This window comes from Papaver somniferum, chromosome 5 (assembly GCF_003573695.1).
Source record: "Papaver somniferum cultivar HN1 chromosome 5, ASM357369v1, whole genome shotgun sequence".
In the NCBI taxonomy this organism is placed as follows: domain Eukaryota; kingdom Viridiplantae; phylum Streptophyta; class Magnoliopsida; order Ranunculales; family Papaveraceae; genus Papaver; species Papaver somniferum.
Window position 1 is genome coordinate 152277168 of NC_039362.1, and position 25864 is coordinate 152303031.

Genomic DNA, 25864 nt, shown 5'->3' on the forward strand with positions numbered 1-25864 from the left:
TGTAAAAGGAAAGGAGATTGTTGTGAGTTATTACGCATGATTTTCTTCACCTGTTGAGTATAAATAGCATCTTGGGGTATCACCGAGGAGTATGGAGAGATTGGGAGACGTTTAGACATTACAGAGCCGGAGAAATTGGAGTTACAGACAGCTGCCATTGCTGCTCCTGTGAGGAACACGAAGAACATTAAACAGTAGGGGACAATCGTATTGCTACAGTACCAACGACGCTTCTCATGTATCGTTTTCTGTAACAATTAGTTTTCTAACAGATATAAGTGTTACAAAGCCGGTTTTATTATTTTTCTCCCATTTCATTATTGTGAACACCTTTTTGAGCAATGAAAAATTCCGTTGAGTGTGTTTTCACCATGCAGAGCTAGAACCCATTACTGGCCAACGGAGGAAGCAACTTTTCATGATTGTGGTAAATGAATTAATTCTTTATATGACTTTTTGCATAGATTTAATTGCGTTATCATTTCTACTAATTATTTGTTATTTTGTTTGATGTCGCATGCTTGGTTTTAATTACTTTTGATGCGTCATGCTCATAACTTATGACTAATATTTTCTAAAATCTATTTTTGGCAAAGAATTAGAGTCACAACTTCTTTTGTTTGAGCTATATTGTTTAGAATTAATGATTAAACCACAAGAATATGAAAAGTAATGAAATCCTGCGTCCTAGTATCTCTTCATCCTGTGATCTTATTTTGTATATTTTCCTTTGTTATTAGTATTTTGTATATTCAAGCCTAAATCAATCTCAACAAAGTCCGAGTGAACGACAACCTATTTACCACTATATAAATATACGATCAGAAGGCCTTGAACTCAACTACACTTTCTATCCTAATCCGAGACTTAGCTATAATAGACTAGAAATCAAGACTTATAGTTTTGATCACTAATATTGACAAACATGCTTGAGATAGCAATGCATGCGAGTTCGACCGAGCAATGCTCTAACAGCGTTTCACTGGCCCTGCAGGGTTATGACATTTTTAGCACTTGACAGTCGACGTAGTATCGCGCCATCCTGGATGCACACTGACTTATCTTGCAACAATGTAACGCACAATCATTGTGCGCCACTTTCATGTAACGTCATAGACCTTTACGCCCTCGTCAAATGCAAAAAAAGTATACTCGCTATACTTCCTCCCTGTCCTTGTACACTTCCGAGCCTATCTCAGACATCAACAAACTTGCTTGGCCTTCTTTGCCAATACTTTTATGCCTAGTACCATATGTCATCACTTAGCTTACTCCTTTTCCATTGATCCTAATTGTTGTCACGTTGGACTATGCTCCAACTCTTACTACAATCGCATATCAACACCCAAATGCAACTTGGAAATTTCTTTTTCCAATTACCTAAATTGTGCTTGAACTTCACATGAATCGTTTGCGTCTAAGTGTACACAAGTAATGATTCTTTCCAATTGATCATAATGATCATTGCTAAAAATGCGGGGGGTCTAACAACTACACCCCAACAATTAGTTTGGCAATTTGAGAGGACTTACTCCAATACACTTTCTAGAGAATCAACTAGACAGTCAGACTCAATCTAGATAAAAGTATATCAAAGAGTATTATATCTCTAACTCTTTAATTCAATCCGCAATCAGAAAATAGAAATATGCGAGCCCGATTGAATATAGAGGACTAAACTTGAACGGTATCAAAAACCAATGTTCAAGTGTCAATCAATGTAAATTACCAACCCAAGGTTGGATATTCTAATTGATTGATCTTAACGCACAACCTGTGATATTTCAATTATATAACAAAATATAATGCGGAAAATAAATAACACAGACACAAGAATTTTGTTAAAACGAGGAAACCGCAAATGCAACAAAACCCCGGGACCTAGTCCAGTTTGAACACCACACTGTATTAAGCCGCTAAAGACACTAGCCAAATAACCAACACCTCGCTATTCTTTGCTTGCATTGTCGCAACACCTTGATTGAAATGCATGACTTTGGTATAGTTATGACTTAGGATACTCGGGACATACCACCGTTACTTTGGACAAGGAATTCTCTTCATGCACCTTTGAAACCAACAATTTAAGTATCACTTGATTTTTCAAACTGCTACGCTTTAATTTGCCAAAAAAAAAAACAACATTATGTTCTTCCTAACTATGAGTTACTCTTAACTCATATACTTGATGGACTTACATCATTGTTCCTTCTGCGTTACTCCATGCTACCGCTGCCAAATGCTATCGCACTTCCACATAACTCTCAACAGCAAACTCGACTATGCCACCAACTCTATTTGCTCCTTTCACTTTCAGCGTCTTCTATTTCATATTTTGTCTTAATATGCTATGTAACATCTTCCACATGAAGTGGCTTTACTTTGAACGAAAGAGACAAGAACTCTCGTCTCAAATACCCTCATTTGATGATACCTTACATATAGAGACAATTCCCAACACCAAGGTCCACTCGACCCAAACTGAAAGTATGCTCAAACTTGAGCAAATACTCGCACCAATTGATTGCAACTTGTAAGACCTAAGAAGCCTTGCAATACTGACTTCATCTTTGCTTCTAAGCAACAAACAAGGAAGTGAGACAGTACCTACTGTCCCTAATGTAGCAATTCACTTTGCCACATGCATTCTTCTACTCATCAACGTTCTTATGCAACTCCAGTAACGAAGCATAACATAATTGACACTTAGTTGAATACTCCTTCAAACTGATGCTATCATGTTGCTTTTAGATTTCATGAAGATTTATCCAAAAATGACCTCATGCCATTCTCATGCATCACCACCTCTTCGTCCTTATCTTTTCCGCATCCAAAATTTGGCCTAACTTGCATCTCCAAACGCATTATGCATCTTGGCCATGCCCAAATCCCATTCGGCGCATGCTACTGTTGCATACCTTCTATGCCAATTAGCACCCAAATCTTGACACAACTTTTGCACCCTTGTACAACTGAAACAGACTTAACTTGGTGATTCTGAGCATCACCATGGAGCTCAGCAAGGTCATATCTATCAATGACTTTCGAGGATAATTCTCTTAGACAATCTTAACAAGGCCACAATCTTTGCAAATGAGGCGCCACCACCTACGTTCCATGAAGCAAGAATGCCGCATTATTCTTCAAACTTGGAACCCATTTTTACTGCCCATGCACAACTGGTTACTCTTGTCTTACCCATTCTCCAAAATCAACTTCAGTAGCAACAATTGTTGATTTGCAGTCGACAAGAACATCCGCTTGTGCGTATGATCAATTGCAGGTATTTGGAAACCATTTTCCAAGCATATTGATCCCACTCGTGAACCAGGTGCAAGCACACTCCTTGTACACATCTAGCATTAACAAAGAACACTTTGCAAACGCAAGACCGTGGTGTATTGGTTTCTCCATAACTTGCGCTTATTTCTTCAGCCTTTCCATAAGCTTTATGCTAAATAATAATTGTCCATCCAATTCCTCTTTTATGGCATCACATTTCCACAAAAATGCTGGTTCGCAACCAGACATTGCATTACCACAAAGGTATATGCATCGAGAGAGATAACTTTAATCTTCCATCAACTGGCTACCGTGAGACACCTTAAATTCTATCCCATAGACAGGTTCTCAATTCTCTTTGCCACTGCAAATGACAATAACATCTCTGCTTTCAGGAATTTTCGCAAAATTCCCATTACCACTTGTAATGTACTCGCTACTGATAACACTACGAAATTATGCATTCGTAATGCGTCATCTTCGCATACTTGTGAGAGAAATGGACTTTAACACCTGACTTGCACCATATAAGTCAACATACTCCTTAGTTTTGTCATGCCATCACTTGAAACCCCGGTTTTTAATGATTCTTGCGTGTTCGTCTAACACTTTGGGCTGGAATTTTGACGCATTTGTCATAAACTTTCATGGCATGTTGCTACCACAAACTTCAAAGTTCATTCCAATTGATATTTCCACACAAGACCAACTTCTTCTAGTCTCCATACTAGAAAAACCCAAATAATTCTTCACTGAATTCGACAAATAAATGACACCAACTTGAGTAAAAAGAGAGAAAAATCAGCGTATGTGTCCCCAAAAACAGCTCTGATCCCAGCTGTCACATGCCCATTTAATCGCCTAAAATTTTCATGGGACATGACCGGCAATACTCTGTGGTTCAGTGAATCAACTTCGCCCACAAGTACTAAGCCTTGCATATTTGCATCAAAGTATGCATCTGCCTTCACTTTTAAGGCTTTATGCAACATAAGTCTTCATGTTCTTTCTCTCTAATTCTTAATGCCCCCATAAGCATAAGAGGTTTTCCATGCATAAATATACTCAAACAACTTCACAAGATCAGAAACGTGATGAACACAAAGATATAACACAATAAACCCATTTTACTGCATTAAGGAAGATTACAAACAACAGTCCAACTCATGGATCAAAACAGGCTATTCACCCTCTTGGTGAAAATCTAAAACACTCTCTACATTAGTGGTTCTTCTGTCCAACGAACAACACCAATATTATTGATTCCTAAGCTATTTGTACATGCTAGGATCAGGCCAAAGCTTTTGTGTAACCGCTTGCATAAGCCTTGGACAGCCAAGTGTCCAAGTAGATTCCATAACCGCCAACTTCAACTGCCACCTTTTGTGTTGTCACGCAAATTGGTGCTACACCTGTTTTTGTTGGTTATGAACAGTATAATATGGTTATAAACACACTTTATAACTGTTCTAACTTGTCTCACTTCATTGGCATGCTCGCAAAGCCAATAAACAACTCCTAACCGCCACTTGAGTCGTATTGCGCCATTGTAACTCTTTACTGAATTCGGCCTTGATCCAATGCTCATCCCTCTTGGCCCTGAAAAATTCTTGCTCCAAGTTAATACACGGTGAAAAAGCGGGGGTCTAGCAAGCTGTATGGACTAACTCCAATATACTTTTAAGAGAATCAACTAGACAGACGGACTCAATCTTAATAAAAGTATATCAAAGAGTTATATCTCTCTTTCTCAATTCATTACTTACTCAAGAAAATATAAATCTGCGGGTCTAATTGAATACAAGAGAAATCACTTGAACGGTACCAAAGACCAATGTTCAAGTATCAATCAATTTCAATCAACAACCAAAGGTTGGATTTCCCAATTGATTGATTTAACGCCTAACCTGTGATATTTCTATTATATAACAAAATATAATGCGGAAAAGAAATAACACAGACACCAGATGTTTTGTTAACGAGGAAATCGCAAATGCAGAAAAACCCCGGGACCTAGTCCAGATTGGACACACTGTATTAAGCCGCTACAGACTCTAGCCTACTACAAACTAACTTCGTTCTGGATTGTAGTTGAACCCAAGTCAATCTCATACTGATACAAGGTACAATTGCGCTCCTTATGTCTTTGATCCCAGCAGGATACTACACACTTGATTCCCTTAGGTGATCTCACCCACAACTAAGAGTTGCTACAACCCAAAGCCGAAAACTTTAATAAATAGATCTGTATCACACAGAAAAGTTTAAATCTGTCTCCCATAGAAATACCTACGAGTTTTTGTTCCAATCTTTTGATAAATCAAGGTGAACAGGAACCAATTGATAAACAAGACTTATATTCCCGAAGAACAGCTCGGTATTATCAATCACCTCATAGTAATCTTAATCGACTAGCGAAAGAAGATATTGTGGAATCACAAACGATGAGACGAAGATGTTTGTGACTACTTTTATATCTTGCCTATCGGAGAAATCAATCTCAAGCCAATATTACGATTGTACTTAGTACGATAAAAACAACAAGATCAGATCACACAACTACAAGAAAAGTAGTATCGGTCTGGCTTCACAATCCCGATGAAGTCAGGGTCTCGGTAGAAACCTAAGGTTAGAGAAGAATCGACTCTAACTAATACAACTAGTATCACACATGAGGTGTGGGGATTAGGTTTCCCAGTTGCTAGAGTTATCCCTTATATAGTCTTTCAAATCAGGGTTTGCAATCAATGTTAGATTAGTAACAAAGAATTCAATATTCACCGTTAGATGAAAACCTGATTAGATTCAAGCTAATATCTTTCAACCGTTAGATCGAAATTTAACTTGTTACACACAAATTAAATGCACGTTTATTTAGGTTTGTGTAACCGTACCCAAACATGTACATCTATTTGGTTCAACAGTAGTTAACCAAATGGTTAGCCATATGAGCACTTTCATATCAACCATATTCTTCTTTACCATAACTAGTTCAAATGACTCAAATGAACTAGTTAGAGAGTTGTTGAATTGCTTAGATCTTATAGAAGTATACAAGACACAATCGAAGTAAAAACGATTTGATTCACTCGAATCGATTCGTGAACTTTAAAGCCACGGTTTGCAAACTTGCATTCCTTAGTTAATATAAATTTAAGTTCACGAATAATCGTTTTTAGAAAATAACCAACTTAAGTACGCGGACTTAAGTACCCGTAATAAGTTTGTATTCAGTTCACAAACTCCAGCAGAAATTCTCGGGATGAGAACCTCTGACAGTACGCAAACTTGGTACGCGTACTGGGTACACGGACTCTAGTTCCGGTTTTCTTGAGAAGAAAAGTACGCTTACTTTGGTTCAAGGAATAAAGACTTATCCATGTATGAGTTACCACACAATGCTTATATCCAACCATGGTTATATAATCTAAACTCTCATTTCCATCATTGAAACATTCTTAGAGGACGTTATATATTTGTTGTTCACACACTATTTGTCGTCAAAGCAATTTTCAAGTAATTAAAAATTAACATGACTTTCATCACTAGTAAAGATGAACTTGGCCAAAGATAAAGCTTGCCAACACATATTTCGAGAAATATATAAGCGAGATAGACTCAGCTCGAAATAGCAAATGTGTATAATCAAATTCTATATAGCAAAACGACTTTTGTCTCAAGATAGGAGATAGAGTAGATAGACGTTTGAGTGATAGATAAGTTCAAGTCTCCACATACCTTTTAGTCGATGAAGTTCCACCAGTTCCTTGAGTAGTTTTTCGTCTTTGTATGATGATCGCCATGGAGTCTTGAGCTCAACTACACTTTCTATTCTAATCCGAGACTTAGCTACAAGTAGACTAGAAATCAAGACTTATAGTTTTGATCACTAACATTGACAAACATGCTTGAGATAGCAACGCATGCGAGTTCGACCGAGCAGTGCTCTAACAATCTCCCCCTTTGTCAATTTTACTGACAAAACTATCAATACATATGGAATACAAAAATAGATAAATAAAGTTTTATAGATTCTGTTTCACATGCCTGATCTTTTTGGTTCTTCAACATTACTCGAAATCTTCGTCACTTACAAGTATTCCAATGACCCCAAAGGTTGTAAGTTTAGTATCACCATTGTTGAAAAACCGTAGTCATAACAATGAGAAAACAGGAATTCTCAATCATTGTTATACAATGTCATAGTATTATTACATAGCATCAAAGTTCAATTATTGTATCACAACTTCGACAACAATACTGTGGTGATATTTATCACTCCCCCTTAGTCAATACTCCATCTCACATGGAAACCACTCCCCCTTACATAATGATCGGAAAATCATATATATTTGTAGTGTGAACTACACATTAATTCTCCCCCTTTTTGTCAATAAAATTGGAAAAGATACGAAAATTAGTGGGATCCTAACGAAATTTCCATAGAGACATTTCATGACCAAAAGAAAGCACATATCAACTTTTTAGATGCCATCATATAGCCGAAGCTAAATGCATTCATCAAGGAGTTTATAAAGATACAAGATAACCCCTATAATATTCCACAGCTGCACTCCCCATAAAGATTTGGCAATTAAGCGCAAGTTCAATTAAGAACTCTCCCCCATAAAATGTCATTCCCGAAAGAACAACAAGAGCGAACTTACTTTCGTAAGAAATGAAGGATTTCTTTGGACATAACAAATCACATATGAATATGAATCCAAAAATATTCAATTAAATAAACCACAAGAATACCCATGATTAATTTAATCGGAAACGCTCAACATAAGAGAACTTACAGAGCCACACAATATATACATAAAATATGGATCAGGGAAGATCAATACTGCGGAATAGACAAGGATTCATTCTATCTTTCATCACTATTTGCACAATGACATACAATAGACATAATCCTTGTAAACAAAAGCTCATCCTATCTTCCATCAATATTTGCATAATGACATATAATAGGCTTAAGACTTTTGTAATGTCAAAATTTCATTCATTCTACATGCATATCGACGTATGAAAGACTTCACTTTTGACAAGGTATGGGACAATCATAGTTCACGAACGCAAACACACATATCCCGTAAAAAATTGCAATATATAAAACCATAAAGATTAATACTGCAAAAATCATCTTCCAAACAACTTTTTTAGAATTTAAACAAATAAACCTAAAAACATGAAGATGAAAACGTTGGACATAGGTATGTGTAATCACAATAATATCTATTCCAAACTCTAGTTATTCTTCCTAAAAAATACAAGAATAAAATTCTCATAAGAAGATTTACTAGACATTAAGACCTCTGAAGAATTCTTTATCGTCCCCGAACTCCTTGTCGTCAACATCCATTGGGACATAAGGTTCATGAATATAGGAGGTAATATCAATAAACCTTCTTGACTAATGTCAAACCAGGGCCTTCTGAATATCCAGAGTCTTGACCACAACAACCTTAATCTGTTGAATCTCCTTTCGTGTCTCCTTCAATACTTGAAGAACATCAGAAAACTTCTGAGAATTTGAAGGAACAACTCTTGGATTCCTCACATACCTTCTTTTTCTTTTCAAAGTTGGAGGAAACAGAGGTTTCTCTTTTTCCTTCATAGTTGATGGCTTGAAAATCATATTAACATCTTTTCCATTAGAAGACATAATACTTGGAGTATCCATAAGCGTATGGGTTTGTGAGAGGAAATCACAATTTAACTCAACAAGTAGTTTTAAGATAAAAGAAGTTTCATGGAAGGAAAAAGGAATGTAGGGTTACACAACCTATAATAGGTTCGTCCACGCACAATTCCGAACCCTAGAGAGAGTAGAATTGTCGAGAATAACCCTCCTTTATTGATAGACAGGAAATTCCAAAAACAAAACTAAGAAAAGATGAAAGTAAACTTTTCCTAAAGCCCGAGAGGTGCACAACCTTGTCTCTTTTGATCAGGCACATGAGACAATATCTATAAAACAACACAATCAAGTTGTGTTGCGGTGAACAACAATCTGTCCACCATGTTCCTCTTGAGAGAAATCCATAGACCTCTCTCTATCAAAACGATTGGACCATACTTTCTTCTCTAGTGGTCTTGTTTTATCCTTGGAAACTAACTTATTAGACGAAGATAAAATCTTACATACCTCAGCGGTCTTTTGAACAAGTTTGAGCTTGTTTGCTAATCGATTTGCTCTTCTTTGAAGTTTGTTGACATGTCTCAATTTTTGTTTGTACTTGTAAAACTTTGATAGTTCATGACCTTTGAGTGAACAATACGAGCACATCAACCTTAAATATAACTCATGCATCTGAGATGTGCAAGCTGCTAGACACAGTTGAACCTGAAACATTATTCACAGAGTTTCCAATAGAAAGGTCAGTTTCATCTTCCAGATTGGTTGAGTTTTCTTCCGAAAGAATATCAAGATTGATGTATGTATTTCTACAATTATCAAAATCAATATTTTCATAAAGAAGTGCAACACTTGATTTATCGTCTTCATTAGAATCATAGTTGTCAGACATTTCATCAAGAGTTGCAGCAAGACCTTTGTTCCCAGTGTATTTCTTTTTATTTGGACACTCATTAGCAAAATGACCAAAGCCTTTACACTTAAAGCACTGAGGAATATCCTCGTCATCAGTTTCATCATTATCCCTATTTTTAGGAGGAACACGATTATGTGGTTTATCTGATGACTTGGATTTATCTCTGGAGAACCGTTTACTTCTCTTCAAAATAAGATCCCTAAACTGTCTTGTGATCAACGAGACTGACTTGTCAAGATCTTTATCTGATGAATCAGCCTCAGAAAGATCATCTTCAGAGATGTAAACACTTTTACTTTTGTCAAGTAATTTAGTGTTCTTTAGTGCTTTGAAAGCAACATCCGTACTAGACTTGGACGTATGCTCATGATAAAAGATCTTTAGCTTCCCAACCAGAGTATTTCTGGATAGCGTTGCGAGATTATTTCCTTCAACGATGGCATGCTTCTTAGAATCGTATCTAGATGGCAGCGATCTGAGAATTTTTATCACAACGTCCTTTTCAGGAATGGTCTTACCCAATGCAAAAGATGCATTAACAATTTCAGACACTTTGTGATTAAACTCATCAAATGTTTCTTCATCTGCCATACGAAGGTTTTCCCAATCATAATTTAGGTTTTAAAGCCTAGCTTCTTTCTCACTGGTATTTCCTTCAAATACGTTTTCTAAGATATCCCAGGCTTCTTTAGACTTAGTGCACGTAGTCACATCGTGCTGAAGATCTGGGGTAATGGCATGTATGATAGCATTTAAGACGTCAGAATTTTTCTTTGCAGCAAGGATTTATTCTGGACTATATCTACCAATATCCTTAGATATAGATACATCGCCTTCTGTATTAGCCGGAGGATCATAGCCATTAACAACACGTACCCATGTTTGAAAATCACGGGTTTGAAGAAAAGCACGCATATCAATTTTCCACCATAGGTAGTTTGAGCCATCAAAGACTGGTGGTACATTTATGGAGATAGAATTCCTGTCCATAGAGTCAGATCGCTACAAACACAGACTTGTAAAGTCTTTAAACGTGTTTGTCTGCTCTGATACCAATTGAAAAAGCGGGGGGTCTAACAACAACACCCAATATTTCAATTAGGAATATGTATGGACTAACTCCAATATACTTTTAAGAGAATCAACTAGACAGTCAGACTCAATTTTAATAAAAGTATATGATAAGCACGAAAGTGCTACATTTTATACCCGTATTTATACTAGCTAGGACTCAATGTTTTGGAAAACAACATTATTTTAGTGCTTTTGTAGAAAGTACAAGTGAATCAGATCATCCGGATAATAAATGGCTTAGTTGGGAGCTAAACTGACGTTCGCAGCTCAAAGGCACCAAAGAGACAGGGATCATTTAACCGTGGTTGCCTTGGGTTGCCTATGTTGCTGCACCACTTCTTCATTTCATGGACAGGAACATCAAACGGAAACAAAAGAAATTAATTTCACTCAAGCGTGTGAAACTCCCACTAGTGGTTTAGGCAAAGAAGATGAGTGAACGTGGCCTGGCTTCATTATCACCACGTGTTAGTTACTGGGAGTTTAAAAGAGCATACAGATCTTTTCATTTCTCGGCAGAAAGCATCAGCTCTCAAAGGGACTGTTGGTTTATGATCTGAGTTGTTCTTGAATGGAGATGGAATTGTAGAGATTGGGTATAACCCATTTGCTTGCAGGGAAGAAAGCTGGAGTGTTTGGCCATTTTGGGTTCGTTTTGAATGATGAGAAGGGCCGGAAAAGTAGCTGAACTGATGCTGCCGCTTCTGTTAACTGGTTGGACGAATGGAGAGGATTAGGAGCTTGTTTTGTTTCTGATGGGAACGAGGAAGTATGGACGATGATGCTGGCACTGAGATTGATTGCTGATGAAGGTGTTAGAAGTCATGAAAAGATGGAAACCAGTGCAGTGCCATTCTGACCGATGGAGGAAGGATCTTAGACAGTTAGTGAGAAGAAAATGCGAAGAATAGCAGTTCAAGAAGGAAGTAATGGTTGTGTTGGCTCAGCTGGATTTAATGGGGATTGTGGTTCGAATTATGTACAGCGAAGATGGATATGATGGATGAACTGTTGGTGGCAGTGGTGATTTGTACAAGCTGCTGACAACGATGGAGTTTCGAAGCTGCTGTTGATATGGAGCACAATAATCACCGACATTAATGGAGTTTCTGTGTAGGGAAGAATAAGAAGTGATGGTGGAAATCGTTGCTGGTGATGTTGGCTGGAAATAATAAAATTTTGAGGTTCTAGCATGGAACTGCAGATTGAAAGAAGGCTCATCTACGGAAATAAATAGGAAATGGTTCTGAATCCGTTTTGGAGAATGATTTGAGAAGCTGGTGTTGGTGATGGCAGTCGCCCAAACTTTCATAAACTGTGGTGTGGAACCTGTGGGTTTTGAATGTGAACTGGTGATGGAAATTTCCAGTCGGCAGTGTGGTGATTCATGGGTTTGTGAATACTTTGTCCTGGTATAATGGGTTGTATCCGATCTGAGATTGGTTGTTGGCAGTGATCAAGAAGATGGAGGAGACCGGACATTGAAAAAAACAAAAGCAAGTCATGAATCCTGCTGGTGCCGATGGATTTTGTCGGACTGAAATGTAGATGAACGGTGGACGGTGGTGGTGACCGAAGGTAATGTCACGGAAGTGATTTAGGGTCTGTTTGGCAGCTTGGAAACCCAACAACATATCCTAAGTAGAGATATCAGTTATCTAACTAGGAATTGGTTAACTTGAATTATGTTTGTCTCAAATTTTATCTTATCCCAGATTAACATAGAAGTTGTTTGGTTAACATCTCAATCACCCAACAGAAATCATAAGTATAACTTGAATCATGTTTGTTTCGCTCTCGAATTTAAACAACAACATGCAAATAACAGTATCCAAGTCTAACTCATCCAATTTAAACAACAATATGCAAATAGCAGTATCCAAGTCTAACTCATCCAATTTAAACAACAATATGCGAATAACAGTATCGAAGTCTAACTCAACAGTATGCAAACATTAGCCGCGGCGGCTACGCTGATAATCATTCCACATTGCATCTGCGATTGAAGTTCGAAGTTCTGAAGCTACTTCTCGTTGTCTATTTATCCCAAGTGTAGGGCATTCACTGTCTTGTTGCATTCTTGGATCGGTTTCTAGTAGGTTTTGTAAGTTCTCGTCATCGAAAATCAAGTCATTAATGCACTCTCTGCGGATGTGGTTATGAAGGATGCAACATGCAAGTACAATTTTCACTTGTGATTCGAATGGATATTGAGGCTGCAGTTGCAAAATAGTGAAGCGTCTTTTAAGTATACCGATAGCAAGTTCAATTGCATTCCGTAACGATGCATGTCGGAGATTGAATAATTCCTTTGCATATTTTGGACGATTTCCACCAAATTCCTTCAAGTGATAACGGACACCACGATATGGAGTAATAAACTGCGGCATATTGGCGAATCCTGCATCAGCGAGATAAAATTTACCTGTACAAACAAAAAAAGGCTAAGTTATCAATCAATCTCTCCGTGGATATAACATAAATGTGATTATAGACTCTACTGCATATAGGATCTTCTTCCCCATTCTAAAATGAAGTACAAACATTGTACAATTTTCCCTGCAACAGTAGGAATAGGAATGGCAGCTATTGCAATGCAGTGCTAAAACCAACAGTAACTACCAAAACCAAAACCCTAGTTACTGCCCGTATTTTACTCGTTTACCATTTGGAAGACCACTGAACTGAGAGCCACCCATGAGTTATTAGCTCTTTTCTGAGAGCAACCCGTGAGTATCAATGAAATGGATTCACATATGAGATTAAGTGGGTCTCGGAAGACCACTGAACTGAGACATGGGAAGTGTAAAAAAACATACAAATAGTTCCCAATAATCATTAAAATGTCATGTTCACAGATGAGATTAAATATCATGCTCTAGGAATAATTATTAAAAAAAACAGACAAATAGTTCACAGATGAAATTAAATGTCATGCTCTATGAATTCCAAACACATAATTCAACTGGAGGGTTTCTTTGATAGTAAATGATGAATTGAACAAATGATGAAAAATACAGCATGACCATCATGCCTATCTATCTAATTAAAAATTAGTTGTCTACCTGAGCTTCCCGTTAAAAAGATGTCAAAGCTAGAAACATGGGTTGGCAATAGTATTTGGAAGTAGAATGAAAAATATATGATAGCACGTTATACCTTCGGGCACAATTAATCTATCGCATCTTGTTAGAGCTGAATCTAGTATGCGTGAATCAGCAACCGAGCCTTCCCAACCAGCTAGAATATACTGAAACTGTAAGTCAAAGGAACAAGCTACTAAAACATTTTGCGAAATGAACCCTTTTCTGCACCAAAAAGGGACTTGTTCGTCGAGACCAACCATTGCTGGTATTTGTGTTCCATCAATGGCTCCTATACAATCCTATAATGAAAAGAATACGAGTAAAAAGTAGTTGGATGTGGATACAAACATATTTATATATACAACAAAAACTAATTGAGTTTATGTGATAAAGCTTGGTTGAAGATATGCAAATTGAATCAGATTTTATAGCAACTTGCAAATCAGATTTGCATGATAAGAAATTGAATCATAGAAATTACTAGGATGAATTGAATCATAGAAATTGAATCAGATGTAAAGAAGAGTACCTTGTATCGATGTAAACGATGAAGATATGCATCGGTATATATAGAGGAAAAGAAGTATGAAAATCTCAATCGTGGGTTTAGTGGTTATACTGGAATTCATGGGTTTCAGAGTGGGATTGTGTCATTCTATTCTTGGTGAGGAAATGGGAAAAACAGGTATTCGAGAGAATACCTTAATCGTACTTTTTGAGGCTACGAAAATCACGGTGGGTTTTGTTATTCTTATCTCAAATTAGAATTTAGGAGAGACAAACACAATAAAACCGTTTAATCTAGATAACCCATCCTAGGATGGGGATATCCAAGCTACCAAACGCGACCTTAGGGAATGTGGTTAAATTTGGAAGGCGAAGTGCTGTGCGTGCGAACCAAAGGCATGGAGCAGGAACCGGTGTTGGATATCGGCAGTGTTTGGACTGGGCCTTGGCACTTTACTAGGGCTTAGTCGGATTTCTTCGCAACATTTTTATAGAAACGAACAGAGACAAGACAAAAAGGAGGTCGTTCTGGGAGACAAAGAAAAAAGGGACGCTGGCTGGAGTTCATTTGGCTGGAGGCCGGCTGGAGTTCATTTGGCTGGAGGCGACGGCCAGAGAACACGAAGAACAGCCGCGGCTACAAAGTGGAGAAACGGAAAGAAGGGTTTTGTATTCTTTTCCGATTTGATTTGATTTCTTGTGATTTCATCATTATTTTTATGGATTTTGAGAAAGCCATGTTTGACTAGATACTTTTGTAACTAGGTTTTATGATTGAAACCACTTGGGATATTAGGCTATTTGAATTGATTAATAGAGCAAAAGACCATTATGAATTGGATATGATTAATTCTTGATTTTGGTTATCGATATATTGAAAAATGAAAAATGAGTTGTTGCTTCACCGGTTTTAAAAACCTATGTGCTTAATTGATAGTTTTACGAATATGTTTGTCTTATTATTTGATGATCCATGCTTGGTTAATTTCTTTGATGGGTTATATTTAGAAAAGCCAAATAATATTTGTGAACCTGTATTTAGTTTCGTATAATTTTCTTGCTAACGCAATTTGATGGTGCTTGCTTGGGTTTAGTCTTTTGATGTTCCATACTTAGGGTGTCCCATCGATATTTGCGACTCTAGTACATATAATAGGTGATGTCGATAGAACGAACAATAAACATATATTCATAATTATGTTTCATTTCAGTAATTAAAATAGAGATAGTAGTGGATACCATGAAACCCTGGTTACCGACTTTTCCTTTCGATTCATTTTGTTAGTTTATTTTAATTTTATTATTCATTTCCAATTCTAAAAATCTAAAAATATTGTTTCCTGTTAGTTTTATTAGAGATATTTATTATAGTATTTCCACCGCTCCCTATGGGTTCGACCCGTACTTGCCTCTATCTACTCGTTAGACACCGTGCGATTGCGGTTTATTACATATAGGTATCTCCGGATCCTATCATTATATCAAAGAGTTATATCTCTCTTTCTCGATTCAATACTTACTCAAGCAAATATAAATTTGCGAGTCTAATTTAATACAAGAGAAATCACATGAACAGTACCAAATACCAATTCTCAAGTATCAATCAATTTCAATCAACAACCGTATTTCCCAATTTATTGATTTAACGCACAACCTGTGATATTTCTATTATATAACAAAATATAACGCGGAAAAGAAATAACACAGACACCAAAAGTTTTGTTAACGAGGAAACCCCAAATGCAGAAAAACCCCGGGACCTAGTCCAGATTGAACACACACTGTATTAAGCCGTTACATACACTAGCCTACTACAAACTAACTTTGGTCTGGATTATAGTTGAACCCCAATCAATCTCACACTGATCCAATGTATAGTTGTGCTCCTTACGTCTCTGATCCCAGCAGGATACGACAAACTTGATTCCCTTAGATGATCTCACCCACAACTAAGAGTTGATACGACCCAAAGTCGAAGTCTTTAATAAACAAATCTGTATCACACAGAAAAGTCTACGGTAATAGATAAATCTGTCTCCCACAGAAATACCTACAAGTTTTTGTTCCAATCTTTTGATAAATCAAGGTGAACATGAACCAATTGATAAACCAGACTTATATTACCGAAGAATAGCTCAGAATTTTCAATCACCTCACAATAATCTTAATCGACTAGCGAAAGAAGATATTGTGGAATCACAAACGATGAGACAAAGATGTTTGCGACTACTTTTATATCTTGCATATCGGATAAATCAATCTCAATCCAATCTTACGATTGTACTTAGTATGATAGAAACAACAAGATCAGATCAGACAACTACAAGAAAAGTAGTATCGGTCTGGCTTCATAATCCCAATGAAGTCTTAAAGTCGTTAACCTACAGGGTCTCGGTAGAAACCTAAGGTTGAAGGATAATCGACTCTAACTAATACAACTAGTATCACATATGAGGTGTGGGGATTAGGTTTCCCAGTTGCTAGTGTTCTCCCTTATATAGTCTTTCAAATCAGGGTTTGCAATCAATGTTAGCTTAGTAGCAAAACATTCAATATTCACCGCTATATGAAAACCTTATTAGATTCAAGCTAATATCTTTCAACCAATAGATCGAAACTTAGCTTGTTACACACAAATGAAATGCACGTTTATTTAGGTTTGTGTAACCGTACCCAAACATGTACATCTAGTTGGTTCAACGGTAGTTAACCAAATGGTTAGCCATATGAGCACTTTCATATCAACCATATTCTTCTTTACCATAAATAGTTCAAATGAATCAGATGAACTAGTTAGAGAGTTGTTCAATTTTTTAGATCTTATAGAAGTATACAAGACACAATCGTAGCAAAAACGATTTGATTCACTCGAATCGATTCATGAACTTTATATCCAAGGCTTGCAAACTTGCATTCCTTAGTTAATATAAGTTTAAGTTCAAGAATAATAGTTTTTAGAAAATAACCAAGTTAAGTACGCGGAATAAGTTTGTATTCAGTTCACAAACTCCAGCAGAAATTCTCGGGATGAAAACCTCCGACAGTACGCGGACTGGGTACGCGGACTTGTATGCATACTTTGGTTCAAGGAATAAGGACTTATACATGTATGAGTTACCACACAATGCTTATATACAACCATGGTTATATAAACTAAACTCTCATTTCAATCATTGAAACATTCTTAGAGGACGTTATATAGTTGTTGTCCACACACTATTTTTCGCCAAAGCAATTTTCAAGTAATTGAAACTTAACATGACTTTCGTCACTAGTAAAGATGAACTTGGCCAAAGCGAAAGCTTGCCAACACATATTTAGAGAAATAGATAAGAGAGATAGACTCGGATCTAAATAGCAAATGTGTATAATCAAAGTCTATATAGCAAAACGACTTTTGTCTTAAGATAGGATATAAAGTATATATACTTTTGAGTGATAGATAAGTTCAAGTCTCCACATACCTTTTAGTCGATGAAGTTCCACCAGTTCCTTGAGTAGTTCTTCGTCTTGTATGATGATCGCCATGGAGTTCTTGAGCTCAACTACACTTTATATCCTAGTCCAAGACTTAGCTATAGTAGACTAGAAATCAAGACTTATAGTTTTGAAAGCATTGACAAACATGCTTGAGATAGCAACGCATGCGAGTTCGACCGAGCAGTGCTCTAACACACGGACAATCCTTGTGCTTCAATCATCAAGGACAACTTCTTAAGCTCATTTTGGTTGCTCATGCGTCGTATGCTTCACTTAGCCAATTTGCTTGACAATAACAATGCCACTCTTGCATTGCTAGCTTGTTTGCACTGTTCAATCTTTGGCCATCCTTGAATTAATGCCATAGACCAACTATTGGCCTATTTTACCTTCTTGCATCATCCTTAAGTTTGGGCCAACTCAATTCCATGAATATGCCTTAATGCCAACATCGCATGTTGCATCTGACAACTTTGGACATGTCTTGCCAATCTCTTAATGAAGCTTCATTGTGTCGGCCAATAAAATTCATTACTTAGCCAAATGTCTTTACAGTGTAGCGCCACCTTTGCGTTTCACTGGCCCTGCAGGGTTATGCCATTTTTAGCACTTGACAGTCTACGTAGTGTCGCGCCATCCTGGTTGCACACTGACTTGGCCTGCGACACTGTAACGCACAATCATCATGCGCCACTTGCCTGGCACGTCATAGTAGGGAATAATTGAACTTATCTAAACAATACACCCATCGATGAACAATCAAGCGACATGTGGTGCATCCAACGATTGATGAATCATCCATTGATCCACTTTTCGATCAGTCAAGTATCCAACGACCAATGTACAGTTCATCGATCTAGAAATTTTTGGTGCCAACATTAACCGGATGAACTATTAACCAATCACCGGGCGGTAAAAATTAATCTTTCTCGGTAAAGAATTTATTTTGTGACCCCTCATAAAACATGATCCTCCCCTATTATTTTACACGTTAAATAAAATCGCTATAAGATTTTAAAGGAATTTCTCTTCCTCATTGGGGCTTAATGCAACACCCATATTATCTGGTTTAATGGTGCCAAAATAGGGTCACTAAGTTGTAAAACCCACCACCCTTATCCACCCATCTTTAATAATGACATCATCCCCTTAATTAATATTAATGATAATGATTACATGCTAATGATTAAAAAGTAATGTTAATGATTGATTAAAGCTAAGTTATTAGCGTTGAATTAGTAGAGAAATCATATTTGTGTGAGAGCGTCGGGGTTTTTGAGAGGAAGAAGAAGAAGTGAAGAAAAAAAAACTTGGTTTTTGAGATTTTTGCGATTCAAAATGTCTGATTCAAATGATGAAAGAGAATCCTCGTCTCGTAAACGTGTGATCCCAATGACTCACAAGTATATATGTGGACGATGTTTAATCTTCTTTTTTTAGGTTGAATTCATCAAAAAATTGTACTTTTACAAATTAATTCACTTGCTCACAGTTGGGTTCGACTATAAATGTACCTGCCGAACTTTTCGTGCAAAGAACGGTTGGGCTGTAAATTGTACCACTGAATCTAAGTGTTTAAAAATATATTAATTTAGTAGAAAATGTAATTAATACATCACTGGCTCGACTTATAAAAAGAAAGTTCGTCTAAAAAATGATACAAATTCAGTTGCAAATAACATGGTTGGACTGATTTTTCTAAATATTTGAACGAAAATATTATGGTCGGATATTATTAGGACATCCTTTATTAGCCGAACCAAAAATTGGCAATTTTATGAAACTTAAGTCATTAATTCGGCTGAAAGTTAGCAAATTCAAATAAGCCAGACGTAAATGTACTCCAAGCCTTATGTTATTTGAATAGTTGTGTTTTGTTCCACTAATAATGAGAGATCAATTATCAGCCGAACCCGTGACTAGCAATTTTAAACAGCTCAAGTCAAAAGTTCGGTTGAAAATATATAGCAAAACCGAATCAGCCGAACTTAATGATTTTCTAAACTACGTTCGATTCAAAATTGATATTTCTAAATCAGTCGAACTGTTCTTCTGAAACACAAAAAATTAAGAAAAAACGTAAGTTCGGCCAGAATTTTTGTAACATTTTGATATTTCTAGCACAACACTTTGTGATGCTCGTGATTTTGCAGTTGTGACTTTAATCAACAATCAAAGACTTATGACATTCTGCACCGATTTTTTTTTAACGGCTTGAAAAGGAGACTGAGAATTAGAGAAACATAGGTTAACTGATTTTGACTATGTTTTCAATTTTATCGAAGGATATTTATGTAATTTATTAAAATAACTAAGGGTGATATAATAATTTATTCACTTGTGAGACACCCCTTATAAGCATACCGTGGATTCATTTTGTATTGAGCTACGCCCATGAAACAACTTTCAATAGGAAAGGCCAAATCATGCGTAACCGTTGCTTCTGTATACCTCGTTCACCGGTTCACTTTCTTATAATTGAAAATCGTGGACCAAATCGGAGTACCTAACCTATAGTTCCGCTCGAAATCTATACAGAGCTAGAGCAGAGAAATGTTAACTTTGGCAGAAGAAAAGACATTGCAAATCGTTCAAACAAATACCTAGAAGAATTATTATTCAAGAGATTATCCCAAAAAGGTAACACTGTCGAACAACTTCGTCACCATCTTAACTCTATGGCACTGCTCCCAAGGTATTGTCATTGTTCGAGTATTTGTTTCTTCATTTCTATGATTTGTAACATTTGCTCAGTAAGATTGTGGAAAAGGCGAGTGGATTTTGGTTTGATTGAAGTCTCTATTGCAAATTGAATGCTAAGTTTTCCTAATTCTTGTTCAGCTTTCAGATTCTATGGCTAAAAGGGGGCATGGGTATGACAGTCACCGACCAATATATCCACCTTGGTAGCTAAATCCAAATGGATTTCTGAAACTTACTTTTTCAGATCTTTACGAAGCTTCAAAAGTTCAAAGAATCATCAGTTCTTATGATGCTGTTCTTATTTGTTATATTGTAAGGAACTAATGACAGAAAAAGCAAAGGGCATCACGGAAAAGATGAAGGAATTGAAGTTTAATTCAAGCTCCATGGCTTACAACAGCTTAATGACCCTTTATACTAAAACTGGAGAATCTAAAAAGGTCCTAGTTTTTATACAAGAAACGAAGTCCGTTGATGTTATCCAGATTCGTGCAATGTCTGGATGAGGGCTCTAGCAGCGTCTACTTCTAGTGATATATCTGGAGTTGAGAGGGTTTATGAAGAGATGAAAAGGGATGTAAATGTTACTGGAGATTGGACCATTTATTGCTATTTAGAACCCGTCTAAGCAAATGCTTGGTGTGTTTGAGAAGGCAGAGAAGCACTCGAGGAGCTTGGGAAGAGAAGCCACAAAAGTCATAATGAGTATAAGTTGCTCATCAAATTGTATACGCGCACTGGAAACCTGCTGGAAGTTTACCGAGTTTGGCACTCTTTGAGGCTAGCAGTTTGAAGAACAGCAAATGTTAGTTATCTGAGTATGATTCAGGTTTTGGTCGGCTCGACAGATATATATCTGGGAATCCAACTTATGATATTTGCATTACAAATGCCCTAGTTAGAGCTTATGCAAAAGAAGGTAAGCTGCAGAAAGGGGAGCAGAGCAAAGGCTAATGTCAGGACTTAAGGAGATTTTCCATGATTATCATTTGAAGAACGGAGACATGAATTCTGATGTTGATTGTGTAACAGATGAAATTCAGGAGGGTAGAGGGGATGGAAGCCAGTGGACTCCCTCAATGGAGGTGATTTAGACTCTGATGTCACATTTCAAGCAGGAGCGAGATGCTGAGGGTGCAGAGGCATTTGTTGAGGGTAAAGAAAGGCTGAGCATGAATTAGAAGCAGATGTGTTTGAGCATTGATGGGGACGTATGCAGCTGCTGGTAAGGCTAGTCAATCGATTCAGTGCTGGTGAATGAAGACGAAGTGTGTTTTGAAGAATAAGCTTGTTGAGGAAGAAACAACATATATGGAGATAATGCGATCTTTTACGATCTTATCCCTTCATTTTTTTCAGTTCCAGTTTCAGCTTTGGTTTTGGTTATAGAAAGTTAGAAAAATGTGTCTTTGGATTTTGTCAGTTGATATTCCTTTGGTAAAACATCCTAATACTACATAATCATGTTTTGTTTATTGAATTGATTGATGTTCTTTGATCATTCTTGAAATATCTACTTATGAATATGTTGTGTAATATGTTGCTTGCAACTTGTTCTTCTGGTTCAAGTCAAGAAACACTTAACAATTAATGCCAGTATGGCAATATGACTTCGGGTTTTGTTATTCATTGCTGCTTTCAAGTCATTGCTTTTTGTATCAGCAGGACTATGTTGTAGCAATCAATTATGCAAGGTACAAAATAATTCTCAGAGTTGCTTACCCTTTGTGTTATTGCAGTATATAAAGCATCTAGTAAAATGCAAAAAGTGGCTGGAATGTTGATATCAGCAAATCTCAATAACTGTAAGTTCTGTTCAGATGCATCTTATTAACATAAACTGAGAATCTAATTTTCTATTACTCTGATGAAAATGACAATTTTATTATTGGTATTATTAGTGGATATAGAAGAATTGGTAAACCACCACATGTTGAAATACAGGCACTGCCTTCTAAGACAACAGGCTTCAATGTAGTTTGACCAGATGATCCATGCTCTGTCCTAGGATCAGCATATTGTTTTCGTTTGTCCCATCAGTTACGCTCTGGCAGTTAGACATTGAACTTGGTATAATTTAGGGGATCATACGTACGTAGTATGTTTGTGTAAAATGTTGTACATTGACTTGGATTTCCTACCTGAAGCCAAGTGTAGGAACTTTTCTTTTGCACCACATCAACCATCCTTGCGAAATGGCAATCTGATTTGCAGTTGGGATCTTATCAAATATTTAATATCACTTACAAGCGCAAGCACTTTGAACCATTCGTTCCTATGCTTAGTTGTAAACAATGTTCAACATGGTTACAGTTTGACGAGGTTGCTTATTCTTATTAGGATGAATTGCAATTTGGGGTGACCTCTCAAATATTGAACATCAGTTACAAGTGCAAGCACTTTGAACCATTCGTTCCTATGCTTAGATGTAACCGATGTTCAACATGCTTACAATTTGATGAGGTTGCTTATTCTTATTAGGAGGAATTGCAATTTGGGGTGATCTCTCAGTCTTCCCTAACCTTATTTCTTGTGCACTTCAATTCATAGTTTTGTAGGAATGGAGTTTTAAAATGTTGTCTCTTACCAGCACTGCATGATATATTTAGTTCAGAGGGATAATTTGCAACCAGTTAATGTCACATAAAGCATCCTTTGGTTCTATGCAGCTGCGATATATGTTTCATGATTCAAATTTGGTTTTGTCATTGGTATGGACAAAAATCTGCTGCATTATAAGTGAAACTGTATCTCTAAGATCTTATGAACTGCAGAACATGTCAGTGTTTGAATCAACCGGTAATTGTGAAATGGGGCAACGGTGGTTTTAGATATGATGAATTTTGTAGGGGTTTCTCCACGTAATTTGGTATTTTCTAACTTGGAGGAGTGAGGAGCCCCACTGGTCTTAATTTTTGGTCTCTTTACTGGCCGTTCTGTTTTTGCTAATCGTCAATCATTCGATGCTCTTAAATTCATGAAGTGAGTTCTGTATCTCTTCATCTCATTTAAAATTAATCAACAATATGAAATATCTCTTTTGACAGTCTGATTGTTTTTACAACGCTGAATGAAGGGATGATCTGTGAAGAGTTGTTGACCATCTTCATCAAGGGTATCCTCAGGCTACCCTATTTGCTGTTGGAACAAGTATCGGCGCCAATGTTCTGGTTATGGTCGCCACTGATGTTTGTCTTTCTGCCTTGCCGGTCAATCATATATACTAATAGAAGTTTGAAATGACTTTGAGATGGGTGAGGTGTATCTATATTTACACCTCCATTCTCCTTCAAATTAGAGGTCTTTCATTTCTTTAGAATAGTGATGGTGTAACCATGAACAAATTAATAAGTCGTCAAACATGCATGAGAAAATTAAGGTAGCTAGTTTGTCAGTCAATCAGATCCAAGGTTGGTTATCTTGAATGGATCTTAAGCTCTCTTATTATTTTCATATTTACTTCTTGTTAAATTGAAGATACTATTTGGTTTCCAGCTAATATTATTTTCATATTTAGATGCCGGAGTTCTATTAAATTGACCTTAACTTGCAGCTTCTCTAATAAGGGCTCAGAACTTTGTCAATTTTTAATTCACTACTACACCAGATGCTTCTAGTACTCGAGCAAGTATACATGGACTTGTCCTGAACTATTTATTGGTAGTTATATTGAATCTTGGAATGGAATCAAGCCTATAAAAGCAGAACATTAGTGTTCCTGAAGACATTCATATTGGAGTTCTTGTTTTTGTTCAGATTTTATTTCATTCCTGATTATCAAATTTATCACCATGCTTACAGATAACCAACCTGTAATGATTACCATTTATTCTCTATGAAAAAACACAGCATTTGGTTCAGACTGTTGTATCTGTGAAGGAGTGAACTCAGACTCAACCGACACCAGAAAGAAATGGAGCAGCAACGAAAGCTCCCCTTCTGTTGCATAAGGTATGGATAAACTTCTTCTGTTTGGCCTATCATGTATAATTCTCGAAGGGACTGAGCCGATTTCAGCCATTGTGTACTCAGGATCTGGCACCTAACACTGGCAGTTGATGTTGGGTGTTCGTTCAAATTAAACTTTTTTATAAGGCCTAGGACGTATCATCGCCTTTTCATATGTACTGTATGGCTTATTATAAGTTTGTAATCTTTTCTTTATATTGGAGTGGTTCTTTTTGCTACGAGTGCTACAGTTTGTTATTCCTATCATTTGAAATGCTCATTTTGGTATTGTAAAGTCTTTGGAGGGCAGCCAACTGTCTGTCCCCTCAAATATACACAGAGAAGAAAGTTATGTAATCTTTAAAATGGAAACGAATAACGCCCCGTTCTAAAATTTACCTTTTCACTTACAAGTTTGTTGTTGAAAATTTTCACTTACAAGTTTGTTTTTGAAAACCAAATCGTTCATACTCAACATAAAAATTCTGTTATTTAAAATTCCCCAAAATTATTTAAAATAGTTCATTCTCAATCAAATCCTTCTCTACTAGAAAGAGAACCATCAGCTTCCAGATCAGAATAAGCATTTTCAACTGAAAACCTTCACTTGCACCACAGTTCCAATGCCTATCATCTTCATATCAACCACGTTCATAACTTCATTCTCATTCAGACTTCTCAGAACTTAAAAATCTCAAAATCCTTCTAAGGCTAAGTCGTATGGGTTAGATTGAACTGCTAGATTGGCAAAAAAAGTGTTGCAAATCACAATATTGCTACTTGACCAGCTAGTTAACAGCTGATCCTATATGGCTGGGACAGCTGTGAGATGAGGTGTCTGCTCGATAGTTCCACGTCATCAAAGAGAAGAAAATTAACTTCTCAGTTTCGATTAAGGGTGCACATGAACCGAGCCGGACCGTCCCGGAACCGGTGGAATCGTACCTGTTTTTGTACCGAACCGAGGAAGGAGGTACAAGTATCGGTCCAAAAATTGAGAACCGGCCTCTAGGGGTACAGGTACACGGTCCTATCTATGTCCCGTCCCGTGCCGTCCCGTTTGTACCGACTAATATTAACCGTTAGATTTAGGGATTTAACTTTTGTGGTATATATAGAAAAATTAGATAGGGACATAGGGTTTGTACAGACTAATATTAGATTTAGGGAGCTGGACACATGTTCTCCCGAAACAGCAGCGCTGGACAATTAGGATTTCAAGGA

General features: G+C 36.9%; 1 protein-coding gene and 1 pseudogene across 1 annotated transcript; one reads left to right on the forward strand and one right to left on the reverse strand.

Moving 5' to 3' along the window:
• Nucleotides 1–12871: 12871 nt before the first annotated feature.
• On the reverse strand, nt 12872–13615 carry LOC113279880. The gene is made up of 3 exons (XM_026528526.1): nt 13582–13615; nt 13461–13475; nt 12872–13341 (listed from the first exon to the last, which is right to left on the reverse strand). The coding sequence occupies exons 1-3, from the start codon at nt 13613–13615 to the stop codon at nt 12872–12874; spliced, it is 519 nt and encodes a 172-aa protein (XP_026384311.1).
• Nucleotides 13616–20403: 6788 nt separating this feature from the next.
• On the forward strand, nt 20404–22384 carry LOC113279881 (annotated as a pseudogene).
• Nucleotides 22385–25864: the final 3480 nt, after the last annotated feature.

Coding starts and splice junctions, on each gene's coding strand:
- LOC113279880 (XM_026528526.1), bottom strand. CDS start 13,615: ATGGGTGGCTCTCAGTTCAGTGGTCTTCCAAATG.